The 16,040-nt window shown below is 42.2% G+C and overlaps 1 protein-coding gene across 1 annotated transcript in view; it reads left to right on the top strand.

Annotated features, from left to right (window-relative positions):
- The window catches only part of LOC124619633 (tRNA (cytosine(34)-C(5))-methyltransferase), a 79,143-nt gene that overhangs the window by 45,499 nt on the left and 17,604 nt on the right, over positions 1-16,040 (top strand). Inside the window, exons 10-11 of the mRNA XM_047146146.1 lie at positions 12,565-12,804; positions 12,903-13,038. Of these exons, the coding sequence (XP_047002102.1) occupies positions 12,565-12,804; positions 12,903-13,038 (376 nt within the window). The remainder of the gene's footprint in view (positions 1-12,564; positions 12,805-12,902; positions 13,039-16,040) is intronic.

Below are 16,040 nucleotides of genomic sequence, written 5' to 3'. Positions count from 1 at the left end.
TCATAGTTTATCAGATATTATTACAGGATGCATATTGAAAATGTATTTGATTCTATGTAGTGATTTTGATAGAGAAATAATGTATATGTCACTTTGCTGATATTTCAGAACTGTTGGATATTGCAATTAATTTTTGCTGTTTGCTTGCACAATTTAAGGACATGTGGTGAATGGTTAAGCAGACTACATATCGATAATATTCTTCTCGAGTATGCAGTCGGATCATAACGTCTTCATGACACAATATTTCCGCGGTCCAACTGGCCGCCGTCTTCAGGTGAGAGCGCTGGTGCACAATCTCGCCGGAACTGACTTCCCAGCGCAAGCGGCAGCCCCTATATAGGCCGCAGAAGACCCACAACGTGTGCGCGAGAAGGTGCCGTAGCTGCCCTCTAGTGCAGTATACATGCCGCGCCGCCAGTGGTGGAAAGAGGCGAAATCGAGATATCGCTGTCAAAAATAAAAGAAATTTAAAAAATTTTTATTACGACGATTGAAACACAGACCGTTGTTTTTTAATGTCAGATAACACCGGGTCCCAAGTCTTACTTAAAAGATAACTCTTGTCTCTATTAATAAGATTGTCAGATAAACGAATCTCTATGGATTCTTTTAAAACACAGTCCCAATAGCGAGATGCAGGGGCAACCATTTGTGTCGCATCATATAGCATTCTGTGTCCCTCGGTGAGACAGTGCTCCGCCACTGCGGATTTCTCAGGTTGAAGCAGCCATGTGTGCCGCTGATGCTCAACACATCGGTCCTGAATGGTCCGGATTGTCTGGCCAATATAAGCCTTCCCGCAGTGGCAGGGGATCTTGTACACACCGGGCTTCCTCAACCCCAAGTCATCCTTAACAGAGCCGAGAAACGCTCTAATCTTGGCTGGCAGATGAAAAATACTTTTGATATGATATCTTTTTAGAATTCTTCCTATCTTCGAGGAAATGCTCCCAGCAAAAAGCAGAAAAGCCACCGATTTGCGGGTATCTTCTGGTGGTTCAGGCGATGGTCCAAACTGGAAAGCACGACGGATCTGTTTATCTGTATAGCCATTCTGCTTGAACACAACCTTAAGGTGGTCCAATTCTTGTGTCAAGTTTTCTCCATCTGAAATGGCATAAGCTCTTCTCGCCAACGTCCGCAGGACCCCCGTACGCTGGAACGATGGATGACAGCTAGAAGCATGCAGGTAACGGTCCGTGTGCGTAGGCTTTCGATAAACACTGTGTCCCAGTGTCCCATCATCCTTTCTGTACACCAGAACATCCAGAAACGGAAGCTTTCCATCACTTTCCACCTCCATGGTAAACTTGATGCTAGGATGCAGGGAATTAAAATGATCTAGGAGGCGGTCAAGAGCTTCTCTCCCATGAGGCCACACCATAAACGTGTCGTCAACATACCTCCAGAAACAGGTTGGTTTTAAGGGCGCCGTCTTCAGCGCCATGTCCTCGAAATCTTCGATAAAAAGGTTGGCGACTATTGGGGACAATGGGCTCTTCATAGCCACTCCGTCAGTCTGTTCAAAATATTTGTCATTGAATAAAAAGTACTTCGACGTCAGCACGTGGCGACAAAACCTGGTTGTTTCCTCATCCAGTTTCTCACCAATTAATTGCAAGGATTCTTCCAGAGGAACCCGGGTAAAAAGCGACACGACATCAAAGCTCACAAGCAAATCACAGGAACTAAGAGACAAGGACTTCAATCTCTGAATAAACACCATAGCATTGGGAATGTGATGTTCGCATTTACCGACGTGAGGGCCAAGAACAGATGCTAAATACTTGGCTAGATTGTAGGTAGGAGCACCCAAGTTACTCACGATCGGACGAAGCGGGACCCCTTTCTTATGAATCTTGGGTAGGCCGTATAGTCTCGGTGGCACGGCAGCACCAGGACGAAGTTTTTTGAGAACGTCGTCAGGTAAAGAACTCTTCTTCAGCAGTGAAAGCGTCTTCCGTTTAAATAAAAATGTTTGCTGTACTAATTAAAAAAAAAAACCTCACAAGATAAAACGAAAGAATCTTAATTAAAAAAAATTAAAACAATAGTAAATTAAAAAATTTAAATAAACTAAAGACAGTCATGAAAGAAAACCCACCCACCTCCCCAGGAGTCAGAACTCCCGCACCATTCACAAGATAGATATCGTAAGAGATAACATCACAGAGAACGCAGACAACATGAGGTAGTAGCCAGAATAACCCAGAGAGCATCCCAGAGTGTCCCTGGGTGCTACAACACTAATGCCATATGCTATATGATGCGACACAAATGGTTGCCCCTGCATCTCGCTATTGGGACTGTGTTTTAAAAGAACCCATAGAGATTCGTTTATCTGACAATCTTATTAATAGAGACAAGGGTTATCTTTTAAGTAAGACTTGGGACCCGGTGTTATCTGACATTAAAAAACAACGGTCTGTGTTTCAATCGTCGGAATAAAAATTTTTTAAATTTCTTTTATTTTTGACAGCGATATCTCGATTTCGCCTCTTTCCACCACTGGCGGCGCGGCATGTTTACTGCGCTAAACGGCACCTTCTCGCGCACGCGTTGTGGGTCTTCTGCGGCCTATATAGGGGCTGCCGCTTGGGCTGGGAAGTCAGTTCCGGCGAGATTGTGCACCAGCGCTCTCACCTGAAGATGGCGGCCAGTTGGACCACGGAAATATTGTGTCATGAAGACGTTATGATCTGGCTGCATACCCGAGATGAATATTATCAATTATTACGCCGGGAAAGCCTTTGTAGTCACATCAGAAGCCTCTACGGGGAGGAGATGGCGTAACTTGTGAAGAAGTTTGATAAACTTCGTAAGAAGAAGGGCAAGGTGCTGAGTGCCCTCGCCTTTTTGCTGAGATGCCGCGATGGAAGAGTAATACCTAAGTTTGCTAGATTTGTGCATTTTATTGATACGAAAACGGCCAACAACATCAAGAAGCATGCCAGTTTCGCCTTAGTCAAGGAGCGCATTTGCTTCACTCGAAGACAGCTGGATCTCATATCCAAGGATTTACTTTTCTTGCACTTGGAGTTATCGTCGCTGCTGTCGGATGCATCCTGGGAATGGGTGGATAGTTCGTCTTGGGCACATAGGAGCGCCGTCAGGAAACAGTCTTCGAAGTTTCAATGGCTTTGTTCTCAACCTATGATATCTGATGACGACACCCGTCGATGGACAGTGATTAACCTCACGAGTAAAGAACTGGATGACGCTACTCTGTCAGTGTTGGAGAAAGGCCTGAATTTTGCCCCTACACCGAGGAATGTGCCTATCACCGAATTCATCTGTGCAGTCGAACAAGCAGTGTCCAACTTTTCGGAGGACCAAGCTGAAGAGATAGGCAAGACGTCTCACATACATTGCGGCGGGCGCCGCCTCCACGGAGTAACATCTCCTCTCTCGAAAGGGCAGCCGTCCGGTCCATTAGAGAAGACGAGGATCTGATAGTTCTACCAGCGGACAAAGGCAACGCAACGGTTCGTCTGTCACGTGATGACTATCTGGGAAAGATGGATCTCTTACTTGAGGACTTGGCATACGGAACATTGCAGGACGACCCAACTGAACGGATAAAACGGAAGACACTTTCACTGCTGAAGAAGAGTTCTTTACCTGACGACGTTCTCAAAAAACTTCGTCCTGGTGCTGCCGTGCCACCGAGACTATACGGCCTACCCAAGATTCATAAGAAAGGGGTCCCGCTTCGTCCGATCGTGAGTAACTTGGGTGCTCCTACCTACAATCTAGCCAAGTATTTAGCATCTGTTCTTGGCCCTCACGTCGGTAAATGCGAACATCACATTCCCAATGCTATGGTGTTTATTCATAGATTGAAGTCCTTGTCTGTTAGTTCCTGCGATTTGCTTGTGAGCTTTGATGTCGTGTCACTTTTTACCCGGGTTCCTCTGGAAGAATCCTTGCAATTAATTGGTGAGAAACTGGATGAGGAAACAACCAGGTTTTGTCGCCACGTGCTGACGTCGAAGTACTTTTTATTCAATGACAAATATTTTGAACAGACTGACGGAGTGGCTATGGGGAGCCCATTGTCCCCAATAGTCGCCAACCTTTTTATCGAAGATTTCGAGGACATGGCGCTGAAGACGGCGTCCTTAAAACTAACCTGTTTCTGGAGGTATGTTGACTACACGTTTATGGTGTGGCCTAATGGGAGAGAAGCTCTTGACCGCCTCCTAGATCATTTTAACTCCCTGCATCCTAGCATCAAGTTTACCATGGAGGTGGAAAGTGATGGAAAGCTTCCGTTTCTGGATGTTCTGGTGTACAGAAAGGATGATGGGACACTGGGACACAGTGTTTATCGAAAGCCTACGCACACGGACCGTTACCTGCATGCTTCTAGCTGTCATCCATCGTTCCAGCGTACGGGGGTCCTGCGGACGTTGGCGAGAAGAGCTTATGCCATTTCAGATGGAGAAAACTTGACACAAGAATTGGACCACCTTAAGGTTGTGTTCAAGCAGAATGGCTATACAGATAAACAGATCCATCGTGCTTTCCAGTTTGGACCATCGCCTGAACCACCAGAAGATACCCGCAAATCGGTGGCTTTTCTGCTTTTTGCTGGGAGCATTTCCTCGAAGATAGGAAGAATTCTAAAAAGATATCATATCAAAAGTATTTTTCGTCCGCCAGCCAAGATTAGAGCGCTTCTCGGCTCTGTTAAGGATGACTTGGGTTTGAGGAAGCCCGGTGTGTACAAGATCCCCTGCCACTGTGGGAAGGCTTATATTGGTCAGACAATCCGGACCATTCAGGACCGATGTGTTGAGCATCAGGGGCACACACGGCTGCTTCAACCTGAGAAATCCGCAGTGGCGGAGCACTGTCTCACCGAGAGACACAGAATGCTATATGATGCGACACAAATGGTTGCCCCTGCATCTCGCTATTGGGACTGTGTTTTAAAAGAATCCATAGAGATTCATTTATCTGACAATCTTATTAATAGAGACAAGGGTTATCTTTTAAGTAAGACTTGGGACCCAGTGTTATCTGACATTAAAAAACAACGGTCTGTGTTTCAATTGTCGGAATAAAAATTTTTTAAATTTCTTTTATTTTTGACAGCGATAATTCGATTTCGCCTCTTTCCACCACTGGCGGCACGACATGTTTACTGCGCTAGAGGGCAGCTACGGCACCTTCTCGCGCGCGCGTTGTGGGTCTTCTGCGGCCTATATAGGGGCTGCCGCTTGCACTGGGAAGTCAGTTCCGGCGAGATTGTGCACCAGCGCTATCTTCTGAAGATGGCGGCCAGTTGGACCGCGGAAATATTGTGTCCTGAAGACATTATGATACGGCTGCATACCCGAGAAGAATATTATCAATTATTACGCCGGGAAAGCCTTCGTAGTCACATCAGACTACATATCCATAGAACTAATAAAAATGTACGTATGTATGTTCTGCAGCTCTTCTTCAACCACTGGACTGATTTCAACCAAATGTGGTATACATATTGTTTACTGTCTGTAAAGAATTACTGGGGGGTGGGTGGGGGGGAGGGGGGGGTGTAGGAACCACCCACCTTTCAAAGAGGTGGAGGTGGGGATGAGAAAGCAGAGTAGCCCACGATGCAAGAATACCTGTACTTTAGTTATCCAGTATTTGAGAATGAGGGCACTTAGAAACTTGCAACAAACTCCACACATAATTTCAAAACTTTAAAAAACGTTTTCTAGCTGACCAACCCCCCAAAATGATGAACGGAAAAAGTTTGTCATTTACTACATTTTTGCTGTTCTTGTGTAAAACTGTGCACATGATGCATGATGTAATTTATTACTTCTTTACTACTAACTGTAATCATGACAGATGATGCAGACAGTATTCACACATACTTCTGAATGTACCAAAAAGATAACATCACTGTGTGACAGCTCAGGAGATACGTCATCGTAGACACTCAATGTGTGAATAACAACTGCATCACGCAAGCTGCTAAATTTATTACTTCAGTGTTATTAAATCTATTTGCAGTCCTTTTTGCCGGCAGTATCCACATTTGCTGCTGAATGTACCTACAAAAATATGTCATTGTATTACACACAGTTCATGAGACGTTACGTCCTATACTGAGATGCGAGAAAAAACCTCACTGTATTCACAACAAATTTTACACCACTGGATGTACCTGCAAAATTATAAGAATGTACAGCTCACAGTTCAGGAGATATGACATGCTAAACATTAAGATACCTGAAAATGAAATTCCAGGGCAAAATTTGCTAGACAGACAGGTGAAATATTTGTGAAAGTACACATGAAGTTTGTTAAATATGTGTGTCGTATATGATATGTATGTATACAAACAAAGCCACAGGTAAAAAGCTCAGCCTAAACTCCTGGAATGATTTCAATCAAATCGGTACACACATTATTTACAGTCTGGAAAGAAATACTGTAGGGGTAAGAACCACCATCTTCCTATTGGTGTGAGTGACAGAATATGGAGAGAGAGAAGGTAGGACAAGCAGATGGACAGGCAGTGATGGGGAAAGAAGACATAGGCACAAATAGGAGGAGGAGGAGGAGGAGAAGATAGACTGAGATAGTGGGGGGGGGGGGGTAATGGGACAAGAGAGGGAAGAGGAGCAGATAGACAGAGACAGGCAGAGAGATGAGGGAGATGGAAATGAACAGACAGCGGTGGAGAGTAAAATGAACAGAGGAAAGGAAGAGGTGGTGGTGGTGGTGGTGGTGGTAGTCAGTGAGAGAGATGGGCAGGAGATGGACAGAGAGGGGTAGAGGAGATGAGCAGGAAGAGGGACAGGAAGAGGAGGACAGAGAATGGGAGGGTGGAGGAAATGGATAGAGAGAGGGAGGAGTGGAGGTGATAGATGGTGGCAGTGGGGGGGGGGGGTGGATAGAGAGGGAGTGGGGTGGAGGTGATGGACAGGGGTGATGGATAGAGTGAGGGAGCAGTGAAGATGATGTGAACTGGGGCAAGGGTGATGGATGGAGAGAGGAAGGAGGAGAGATGGATAGAGAGAGACAGGTCAAGTAGAATGAGGTAGGAGGAGGACGTGTATAGAAAGAAGGGGCAGGAGGACATGGACAAAGGGAGAGGGAAGAAGTCGATGGGGATAGACAGAGAAGGGAGGAGGAGATGGATTAATAGATAAATACCTGGGTAACACAATGTATCTCAGCTAGTTACGATATAAAGAGATTAAATGCTAGCAGAAAATCTACATAAATGTGACGAAAAAATGAGAGACGCTGATATCAACCACAGCTGGTCTCAAATTAAGGAAACAGTAAACAAGGGAGAATCGTAAGTTCTGGGCACACAAGAGGCTGGATAAGGTGTGGTTCAATCAAGTGTGCCAGAAAAAAAAGAAGGGATAAGCTTGGCTAGGAAGTGGTGGTTAGAAAATGTTATCAGGAGTCAAAAGGCAGGTGACCATATTGTTGTTGTGGTCTTCAGTCCTGAGACTGGTTTGATGCAGCTCTCCATGCTACTCTATCCTGTGCAAGCTTCTTCATCTCCCAGTACTTACTGCAACCTACATCCTTCTGAATCTGCTTAGTGTATTCATCTCTTGGTCTCCCTCTACGATTTTTACCCTCCGCGCTGCCCTCCAATGCTAAATTTGTGATTCCTTGATGCCTCAAAACATATCCTACCAACCGATCCCTTCTTCTAGTCAAGTTGTGCCACAAACTTCTCTTCTCCCCAATCCTATTCAATACCTCCTCATTAGTTACATGATCTACCCACCTTATCTTCAGCATTCTTCTGTAGCACCACATTTCGAAAGCTTCTATTCTCTTCTTGTCCAAACTAGTTATCGTCCATGTTTCACTTCCATACATGGCTACGTGCAACTATACTAAGTTAGGAGAATTGGAAATATTACAAGGAGCTACCCGTAGAGAAAAGTAAAGATTTGTAACGAAAGTAATATAGAAATATAAGAAAAAGGAAACATTTGTTAAAGCCACACAGGGGAAGATCCTCATGATTGACACTGAAGTACAATGACAGTGGGCAGAGTACTAAAGAATTTCTAAACTGTGGTGGCCTTATTCAGTCTTTTCTGTGTGACACCACAGACAGTGAAGTAGAGACCCCCAATGAAGAAGAAATAGACGAAATAATCAAAAACATAAAACAAAGCTTTCAGAGAAGATCAAATTGCCAGAGAGCTAATAAAGAATGGATGACTGGTACTGGTTAAAATAATTACAAAATTATTAAAAAATGTTTGGGAATATGAGAGATTGCATGACACCTGGAAAATAGCCATAGTCTGTGCTATACTAAAACAGAATGTTCATCTGGTATGTGATGTTGCACTATAATGTAAGCATGTCTACTGAAGAGGGTGATACCAGTTGCAGATTGGATTATAGGGGACTATCAGTGTAATTTCACAAGGAACAAATCAACTGTTGATCAGCTTTTACACTCAGACAGGTAACTGAGTCCCTATTTGAACCTGGCCAGTACTATTACTTTGATGTTGGAGACGTGTGGATGTGCGTTATCATGTAGCAGAATTACTGCCTATGTAAACAGCCCAGTCCGTTTGCTCTTGATGGACTTAAATAGGCAGCGGAGTGTTTCACAGTCCATGTCACTGTTAATGGTTTTTGTGTGCTTGAGGAATTCAATGAGTATCGTACCTCGCATGTCGAAAAAGATGGTGAGCATCATCTTGCTTACTGAGGGCACAGCTTCGCATTTTTTTGGGAGGTGACGACATGTCCTTTGCATCATATCTCACTATGTTATGCTAAAGTGACATACACAAATTTCAACTGGTTTGGTTGTTACAACATTTAGCACCTCTTCATGTGAACACTTCGTGTAACTGTCAACCAGATGTAGCTCAAATTAAAAAATCAAACAATGGAAAATCCAGGATGGAATGTAACAATACCAGAGAAGGAAAGTTACTACTCACTCACAGATGCTGAGTCGCAATAAGGCACAACAAAAAGATTCACACAATTAAAGCTTTCGTTCTTTAAGGCCTTTATCAGCAGTATACACACACACACACACACACACACACACACACACACACACACACACACACACAACTTGCACACACGTCCACAGTTTCAGAGAGCTGAAACTACAATGCGAGCAACAGCACCAGTGCATGATGGGAGTGGTGACTGGGTGGGAGTAAGGAGGAGGCTGGGGAGGGGAGAGAGCGGGATAGTATGATGGGAGTGGCGGACAGTGAAGTGTTGCTGTTTAGATGGAGGGCAGTAGAGAAGGTGTGGAGGGGGGAGGGGGCAAGTAGCGGAAAGGAGAGAAATAAAAGGAATTAAAAGACTGGGTGTGGCGGTGAAATGATGGCTGTGTAGTGCTGGAATGGGAACAGGGAGGGGGCTGGATGGGTGAGGACAGTGACTAACGAAAGTTGAGGCCAGGAGGGTTACAGGAATGTAGGATGTATTGCAGGCAAAGTTCCCACCTGCACAATTCAGAAAAGTTGGTGTTGGTGGGAAGGATCCATTTGGCACAGGCTGTGAAGCAGTCATAGAGATGAGGGATGTCATGTTTGGCAGCGTGTTCAGCAACAGAAAAAAGTGGGCCACTTGTTTTTTGGCCACAGTTTGTTGTTGGCCGTTCATGTGGACAGACAGCTTGTTGGTTGTCATGCCTACATAGAATGCAGCACAGTGGTTGCAGCTTAGCTTGTAAATCACATGACTGGTTTCGCAGGTAGCCCTGCGTTTGATGGGATAGGTGATGTTAGTGACCGGACTGGAGTAGGTGTGGTAGGAGGATGTATAGGACAGGTCTTGCATCTAGGTCTATTACAGGGGTCTGAGCCATGAGGTAAGGGATTGGTAAGGATGGACGAGTATATTGTGTGGGTTCGGTGGATGGCGGAATACCACGGTAGGAGGGGTGGGAAGGATAGTGGGCAGAACATTTCTCATTTCAGGGCACGACGAGAGGTAATTGAAACCCTGGCAGAGAACGTGATTCAGTTGCTCCAGTCCCAGATGGTACGGAGTTAAGAGGGGAATGCTCCTCTGTGGCCGGACTGGGGGACTTTGGGAGGTGGTGGGAGACTGGAAAGATAAGGCACGGGAGATTTGTTTTTGTACAAGGATGGGAGGATAATTACGGTCAGTGAAGGCTTCAGTGAGACCCTCGGTATATTTTGAGAGGGACTACTCGTCACTGCAGATGCGACAACCACGGGTGGCTAGGCTGTATGGAAGGGACTTGTTTAATTGTGTGAATATCTTTGTTGTGCGTATCGTGACTCAGGATCTCTGCTATATGGTGAGTAGCAACTTTCCTTCTCTAGTATTGTTAAATTCAAAAAAGTATTCTTAGTGGCAGTTAAGCATTTTATACCAAGTAAATTAATAAGAGACAGAGCAAACACATGGAAGTCACAGGGCGACATGTCCGGGCTGCAGACTGGATGCTCAAGCTGCTCCAGCTTGAACTTGCTGGTACACTTTTTCTAACCTTGGAGACATGAAGACGTGCATTATCGTGGAGCAGAATCACTCACTCCGTGAGCAGCTGAGGCCGTTTGCTTGTGGTGGACTTTTGTAGGCTATGGACTGGCTCACAATACACGTCACTGTTAATATTTTTTTCACTGCTTGAGGAACTGAATGAGTGTCACACTTCAGACATTAAAAAAGAAAAATCTTGCCTACTGAGGGCACAGCTCTGAATTTTTTAAGGGGAAGTGTTGATGCATGTACATGCGCTCAACCACACCAGATACTACAATTGTGCCCCTGATGTTTCTCAAAGTTGTCTCAGAGCGGCATTTGCTAATTTCAACTGCTAATTTCAACTGCTTTGGTTGTTATGACATTTTATACCTTTTGTTTTGAATACTACTTATACATTAACATAAAATGGCGAACAAAATCTGCTAGTCTTAGAGAGCAAGATATAAAGGAATTTGACCACAAGAGGTACCCCCAGTTACAGGGCTGGAGGATATTTAAAAAACCAGGAACTGACCAACCTAAGGTGAAGAAAAGAAGATTCATGTAGACACGACATCTAATTAGGATAGAAGAGGTACGTCTACGTCAGCCATGAATAGCGTTCTCAGGATCTGGTGTGCAGAAGGGGCTGTGGAAGGCCACAGACAAGACGGAAGATGGTGTCGACAAGGGCAAAGAGACAATGGGCCTGAGAAAAGGAGAATGGACTATGAAAGCCAGGAACAGAAATTATTGTTGGAGAGATCTAGAGAAGGCATAGACCTATGGTCATTTGGGCCAAAGCAACAATGAAGAAGAAGAAGATCATTGGACAGAAAACACACATTATTTTAATAGAATTGCACAAGATAATTTACTGAAATTAGTGTCCTTTGGCAGCTACAACCTATTACCACCTTGGACTGTGTGAAAAAAAAAATCATGATCTTTTAAGGTGGTCCACTCATGGAGCCAGTTTTCGAGATTGTTAAAAGATGTGACATGTTGTTCAGAAAAGTCATGCTATCTGGACTCAGAAACTAATGGTAATTTTAAGGAGCGATGTGTAATAATATGACACGTGGGGTAAGACATCCAGTTGAAGTCCTATCAAGGTTTCCTTCATTCAGTTTACAACATATGGTTAGGTATTGTCATGTAGCAGAAAAAACTTTGACATTTGTGTGAGTATATTGAAGGTGTTTGTCTTTAAGAGCCTGATTCAGATTGAGTAATCGTACTTCATAGCATACAGTATTCACCGTTTGACCCAGTTACAGCAGGTCATGGTATACCACACTGATCAGGATGCATTTGGCCACTCGCATCAAAATTAACTAAACTAGTCTCTGTACATTGTTTCTGACGTAGTGCGTTCTCCATATGCTTCCAGTAGCAGACAATGATTTTCGACGGCACTTTTCTTGAGATGATAGCAGAAGAGTAACACTTATTGAAATACTGTTTTATAAATACAAAACCTAACATGTTCAAGACACTAAATAGGTATGCTCTGTTCACACTGCCCCAAAGTCATGCACAGATGTGAAAGCCTAATGTTTGTAGCGTTAAACAGGTACAGTGTTACTGCCCACCGTGCTGCGCTAGTGCAATTACTGCACTTTGTCAACAATGAGAATTAATTCCAGCTCCCAATACAATATTTCTTACTCTTTCAAGACTGTTAAAGCCTTATTGTAGGAACTGTTACATCTTCTGTGAGAAATTCCTGTTTATTACATCATGTAGTCAACTGCAGCATGTCTTGTCTCTGATACATGTTTATATTGGTACTTTTTTGGGTCAGTTATTTCTTCAGGTGAAATTGACAATAAAACACAATCTGCAGAAATGAAACTTTTTCAATATAATAATAATTTCCAAACACAGCTACCTACAATAGACAGTTTGATGCAGTGATAATTGTTTTGTAGTGTCAAGCACAGCAGATTTGAAATGGAATTTATAATATTTTTGTGTTGCTGAAACAATCATTTAGGGCACCAAATTGTTGATACATTTTTTTAATGTAATAGTAATTTATACTTTCTTTGGAAAGAACCTTATTAAGATGATACAGTCATTTATTTGGCTTCGCAGCATACGCATACTTCCTCACAAACAAGATACTGGAGGTTTCTTTGTGGCAGTTTTGGAGAAGGTGCGTCTTTTGCCTTGGGAAGCACCATTGAAACCAAATGATGCAAGTAGTACTGAACCATCTACAGAAAAGAAAGATTCTGCACCAGAACCACAGAGGAAGAGGAGGAGAATGCATGGGTACAAAGAAGATCCATTCATTTTCTTTGATGAAAATGAACCTCTTTGGCCACAGATAAGGTTTGTAATGTTGTCAGTAAATACCTTTTAGTTGTTATATGTTTTATTTATGCTAATGAAGCAGATACTGTAGACTTCTACAAAATGTTTCTTTACAGGGACTTTTATGACATTGACAAAAATTTACAGCCAACTTGTTTGTTGACAAGATGCAAAGAAGGAAAGAAAAAGAACATATACTTCACATCGCCAGCAGTACGAGATATAGTTTTACATAATGAAAGTAACATTAAGGTGAGAGTAAGTTTTAACAGATTGAATAAGAAATAAATGTTTGCTTAAATCAACTACTAAAAGTCATGTATTTGTGTGTGTTAAGTAAATTGTAAGAAGGCATTTAACAGTTTGTCAGAGCATAATCAAATTGCAGATGATGATTATTGTTTGGATATATGTCTCTCTGTGTGTGTGTGTGTGTGTGTGTGTGTGTGTGTGGGAGGGGGGGGGGGGGTGTTAGAGAGAGAGAGAGAGAGAGAGAGAATTTGGAAATAAAATCTAAATTCAAAATATCATATTTGAATCACATTTAAATGCCATATTTATCCAATTATAAGGTTACTTTTTTTCCCAAATTTGTCATTTGAAAAGTATAAGGTCATCTTATATTTGCAGAACAAATTATTGCTGCTGAGGGTATCATTTTTAAACATTGTTTACAAATGATACTCGCATTTAAAGATGCAGTACCATTGTTGATCGAACAATCATGTGACATATGACTCCTGCGGTGCTAGTGTGAGAGATACGCGAGAAACTATGAACTATCCACTACAACACTATTGCTTGCTACAAATTTGACAATTTTGTGACACACTGGAGGAAATAACACTAAAGTCTATCATCTTACAAACTCTTGTTGTATTTGACCAGGTTTTGCAATAAAAGTTCTCATACATACATGAATACCATCTACAAACATTATTGCTGCATTTTAAGTAAAGGTAACATTCAAAAGTGGAAATATTATCCTTCAAAAAACATTGCTCGATTCAGAACCCAGATCAGTATTTTATTTGAGTATGAGAGATTGTAATGATTTACTAAGAGAAATTCTGTTGGTGTTCTTGTATTAGAATACCAGCTTTTAATCAGCTTTAGAACATGATGGTAACATTCAGATTAAACAAGAAGGAAAATTAATCCAGAATGAAATGTCTAAGAAACGAAATAAATCTTATTAAACTAATTGTTGTTGCGAGAAGACTCATCGTGGAGGTAGTGCCACAGGTGTTAGTAGATCATGGGATGAGCGAAAGTTTCTAAATTGAACTGAATCATGATTGCAATCTTTTATTTATGTATTAGTTGCTGTTGTTACATATGACTTGTACCGGTGGAGGTATTGCACAGCACTGTTGAAGTGTTGGATGGGGAACAGTGATAACAGCTTGGCTGAGAACTACGTGAGTGCGGGGAGGGGAGTAGTGCATCCCTCACTTTTAAACTGCAGTTTGCGTGAAATCATTTGTTGCCGTCGAAATTGAATTGACCTCAAAATTGCACAAGCACTCAACAGTAGTGTTCATTTTTGCTGAAGACAAAAAATGTCTAGATAAGTTGTGGCATGTAAGTAAATAACGGGTCAAGTGCCAAAAAATGAAAATTTGAGTAATAGGTGAAATTCCACTGTAACCACCATTGCCAATAATATGTATTCTGATACAAGCACCAGAACAGCGTGAAACAGCGTTTGCAACTTTCACAGGATGGCACTCACGTCTAACACCAACATCAATGCTCAAATAATGAGTCATGTGCCCTCTGTTCTCTGTTATTGTCTTGGCACGTACATGTGTGAATTGTTGATAATTGAAGTAGCTCTGCAGTTTGTTTGCAACAATAGGACACTGCTGAAGTAATATTACAGATACATAACACACAATTTTGAAAAATGGAAAGGAAAACTGCACCAAAACGGAGGAAGAAAGGTGAAGGTAGTGCTCAAAGTGAAAGGAAGAAATTACGCAACGAAGGAAAGGAATATACTCGAAAAGACAGCACTGTTGTTCCAGCTAAAGAGGCTCCCAAGCACCAGGTAGGACTTGATTGCCGTTTTAATTTTTTTTACAAGGATTGGGATCTGTGAAAGTTATGTTCTAGTATTTTAATGCATTCAATTTGCTATTGAAACGAATTTTGTATGGACAAAAATCATCATTCTTATTATGAGGTTATAGTTAACTACTGGAATGAAATTATTTACTTACTTGCAAATATGTAGGCATGTTGATTTAAACATATTATATATACTGCTTCACTCTTTCAGGTCTCCTTTAAACGTAAGTTTAAATGCGGGCACCTTTCATATGACCAGAAACTGAAGTTGTTTAAGGAATCCTACTAACCAAATGATACAGTGAAGCAAAATAACTATGCAGTGTCTCACATACATGTTTGCAAAGTGAAGAGGCGAAGGTCAAAAATATATGATGATAGTAACGAAACTGCGCAGCTGTGTACCGAGAAAGGTGCAGGAAAGCTGGTCATACCCAAGAAGAAAATCATAACTGTGTCTTACACATTGCTTGATGGTGAGGGAGACGTAATAAGAGAATGTAAAGGAACATTTATTGAGGTTCTCGGTTTGACCATAAGAAGAGTTCAGACATTAACACGGTTGAAACAGAGGGGTGAGATTGTATATGAAGAAGAGTGAGGAAATGAGACAAAACACCAGAAATATAAAGAAGATGAAAAGCTGGTTGTTGTTCATATTAACGCCATACCAAGACAAGAAAGCCACTATTCAAGGGAAAAAAAATGGGTGACAAACTTAAATGAAGACCTTACTGTTTATCATTTATTTAAGGAATTTCAAAGGCAGCATGAAGACACTAACCCACATACTGTTTCTATGCAAAAATCTTTAAAGTCAGATTCCCCAAGCTAAAGTTTCATCAGTTGCCAAGTGACACTTGTTCTACATGTGGCCTCCTTAAAGCCAAATTGAGGTGTGATCCCAATAATAAAGACAATAAACTGCAGCTAGAACGCCGTCACCAAAAGGCAAGAAAGCTATAGATTCCATGAAAACTGACACAATCAAGAGTCAGGGGCATAACTCAGAAGTATGTATAGCTGCAATGGATTTGGAAGAAAGTGTTTTTTCTTCCTTCATTAAGACACACTGAACAGCTCTCAAATTAAAACTTTTGGTTGATAATCAAACCAGTCACATGTTTCTCTGGCATGAGGCTGTATGTGACAGGGGTGGGAATGAAATTGCTTCCTATGTG

This window comes from Schistocerca americana, chromosome 6 (assembly GCF_021461395.2).
Source record: "Schistocerca americana isolate TAMUIC-IGC-003095 chromosome 6, iqSchAmer2.1, whole genome shotgun sequence".
Taxonomy (NCBI): domain Eukaryota; kingdom Metazoa; phylum Arthropoda; class Insecta; order Orthoptera; family Acrididae; genus Schistocerca; species Schistocerca americana.
The sequence above is the reverse complement of the archived record's forward strand: the minus strand, read 5'-3'. Positions and strand labels throughout refer to the sequence as shown.